We start from the raw sequence: 2410 nt of genomic DNA, 5'->3' as shown, positions 1-2410 counted from the left end.
CAACAGTCTAACCAACAAGTGTCATTCTTCTGCGTAAGGAAAGCTGAGTTAATTCGAGCTGTCATCCTTCGTCTCTTTCTTAAATAGTAACATTCAATTACAAAAAAATATCTCGCTCTTAGAAATATGTCCCACAAAAGGATCCTCCGGCCGCCTCAGCAGTCGCTTCTCCGCCTGGGCAAGGCGTGGCGCGGCTCTGAAGGGTCCCCGATAATACTGCTGGAAAGACATCGCAATTGCCAGAAGCTGTTCGGTAAAAGAAATGGATGAACAGACACCAAAATCGGCAAATGTGTAAAGATTAATTTGAAATACAATACCCAAAGATATTTATAGTCGTTCAATGAATTGTATATTTGCTTGTCCGGTGGTGAGCTCCATCATTTCCATGCACGTCAGCCATGTGACACGCCTCTGGGTCGTGCACGGGAGAGGCTCACCCGATAATGGGACACACATGCACTTTAAAAGGTATATATATATATATATATATATATATATATATATATATATATATATATATATATATATATATATATATATATATATATATATATATATATATATATATATATATATATATATATATATATATATATATATATATTAACAGTTTCCACCTTCACCTACTATCCTATGTTAATTCCTGCTGCGCCATTTATATCCACTCCTCTTTTTCCATAATCATAATTCACTGAGTAACTATACAAACGCTGCCGCAGTAGTCTCTTATGTACAGGGCTGCCGCGAGGTCCTCTCTCCGGGGACCATGAACAAACCTTACTCGCCTACAAGACTTAAAAGACATAAACAAGAGAAAACTCCAACACGACGATTAGGGCGACAACTTTGTATAACCACGGGGCTACGGCACACTCAGGGAAGGGACACAGCAGGGGCAGGGCACGGGGTGCAGGAGTGGACGGGAAAACTGGCCCCCGTTACGCATGGGCAAGGGACCAGCTTTCCCCAGGCGTAGAGGTGTAAGGGGAGGCAGGGGGAAGGTAGGTGGGGAGGCAAGGGGATGAGGCAAGGTAAGGCTAGCATGCGGGGCTCAATAGCATAGTAACGTTACCTAAGCCTTGGCCCAGCCTCCCCGTGACGCTCGGTCAAGGTCACGTCTTGAGCATTGTGCACACTGAACAACTAACAAACAGTACACGGTATTATATAGTTACTAAAGGAGTGAACAGCACGTGCGTAGCCCATCCCCACAACCTTGGTCACGGGGGATGACGGAGGGGGATGGGGGCGGGGGTGTGAGGGGAGAGGGGTGTGAGGGTCCTGGTGGTCCTGGGTAGCTCGTTCCGTCTAAAGACAGGTCGATGTATGGAAAACGCTGCAGGATTCTGGCGTGCAGACAGCTGTCATGCACACTTATCTTTCCCTCTCTCTCTCTCTCACACACACACACACACACACACACACACACACACACACACACACACACACACACACACACACACACACACACACAAACACACACACACACGTCGAATCCTTGAACTTAACATTAAGATAAAGAGACCAAAAATTAACATGGATCAGTAAATGGTTTATCGCTAAGTGTAATATGTATACGTATTAAGATTCATGTATTGTAGTTGTATTTACAAAAATATATATACTTTTTATATATTGTATTCACACTTCGAAACACTTCGCCAATAAAACTCTTTGAGAGAAACATCAATGATCGTGGCGCCGGTGCCTCTCCTCCCTCGCAACAACAACTCCCCAAAGCTCGTCCTGTGATGTGTTCTCGCTGCAATAAACAGCAAAAGTCCACCTCGTTAGCTAAGTTAAAGCAGCTCACTCGAGTCTTGCTGTGCGGAGACTTTAGGGTGAAATGGAGAGGATATGGGTGGTGAAATGGGCTGGGGATGTCGTGGGGGCGGTAGTGAAGGGGTATGACAATGGCGGTGGTGTCGGCGGTTGTATGTTAGGGAAAGGAGACAGAGGAAGGGACAGGGAGGTCTTTACTCCTCAGACGGGCTAGGAGGCGTCAGGTGTTCGCTATTCAGGGGCCAGACTCGAGTTGCATGACGTGTCCGTAACTCCCCCGCCACAGTTCGGAGTGCTGTAGCCCAGGAACCCGACCTCCTGCACGTTGTTTCCCGTGGAGCCGTCCTCTCTGGTGGCGCCGTTGGTGAAGGAGGTGGTGGTGGTGTTGCTGGTGGTGGTGGCGTGTCGTAAGACGTTGGCTGAGGGACTGAGGTGCTGTGAGCTGCTCATAAAATGAGTCATGGGCATGGACTGAGGGCTGCGGCGAGGGTTGATTGGCCGGCACTCCTGCGACCTCTCGTCCGTGCGTCCGTTTACTGTCATCCTTCGCTGAGGCCCGCAGGATATCACCTTCCTGAACGCCTTCCTGCGGGAAGCGAGAACAAGTATTGCTTAGAAACGAGAT

The 2410-nt window shown here is 47.7% G+C and overlaps 1 protein-coding gene across 1 annotated transcript in view; it reads right to left on the bottom strand.

Moving 5' to 3' along the window:
* Positions 1-1392: 1392 nt before the first annotated feature.
* The window catches only part of LOC126992577 (allatostatin-A receptor-like), an 8467-nt gene continuing 7449 nt past the window's right edge, over positions 1393-2410 (bottom strand). The window contains exon 4 of the mRNA XM_050851386.1: positions 1393-2371. Coding sequence (XP_050707343.1) covers positions 2017-2371 — 355 coding nt within the window. The 3' untranslated portion in view covers positions 1393-2016. The remainder of the gene's footprint in view (positions 2372-2410) is intronic.

This window comes from Eriocheir sinensis, unplaced genomic scaffold, assembly GCF_024679095.1.
Source record: "Eriocheir sinensis breed Jianghai 21 unplaced genomic scaffold, ASM2467909v1 Scaffold490, whole genome shotgun sequence".
Taxonomy (NCBI): Eukaryota; Metazoa; Arthropoda; class Malacostraca; order Decapoda; family Varunidae; genus Eriocheir; species Eriocheir sinensis.
Note: the sequence above shows the minus strand (reverse complement) of the source record. Positions and strands in the feature narration are given on the sequence as shown.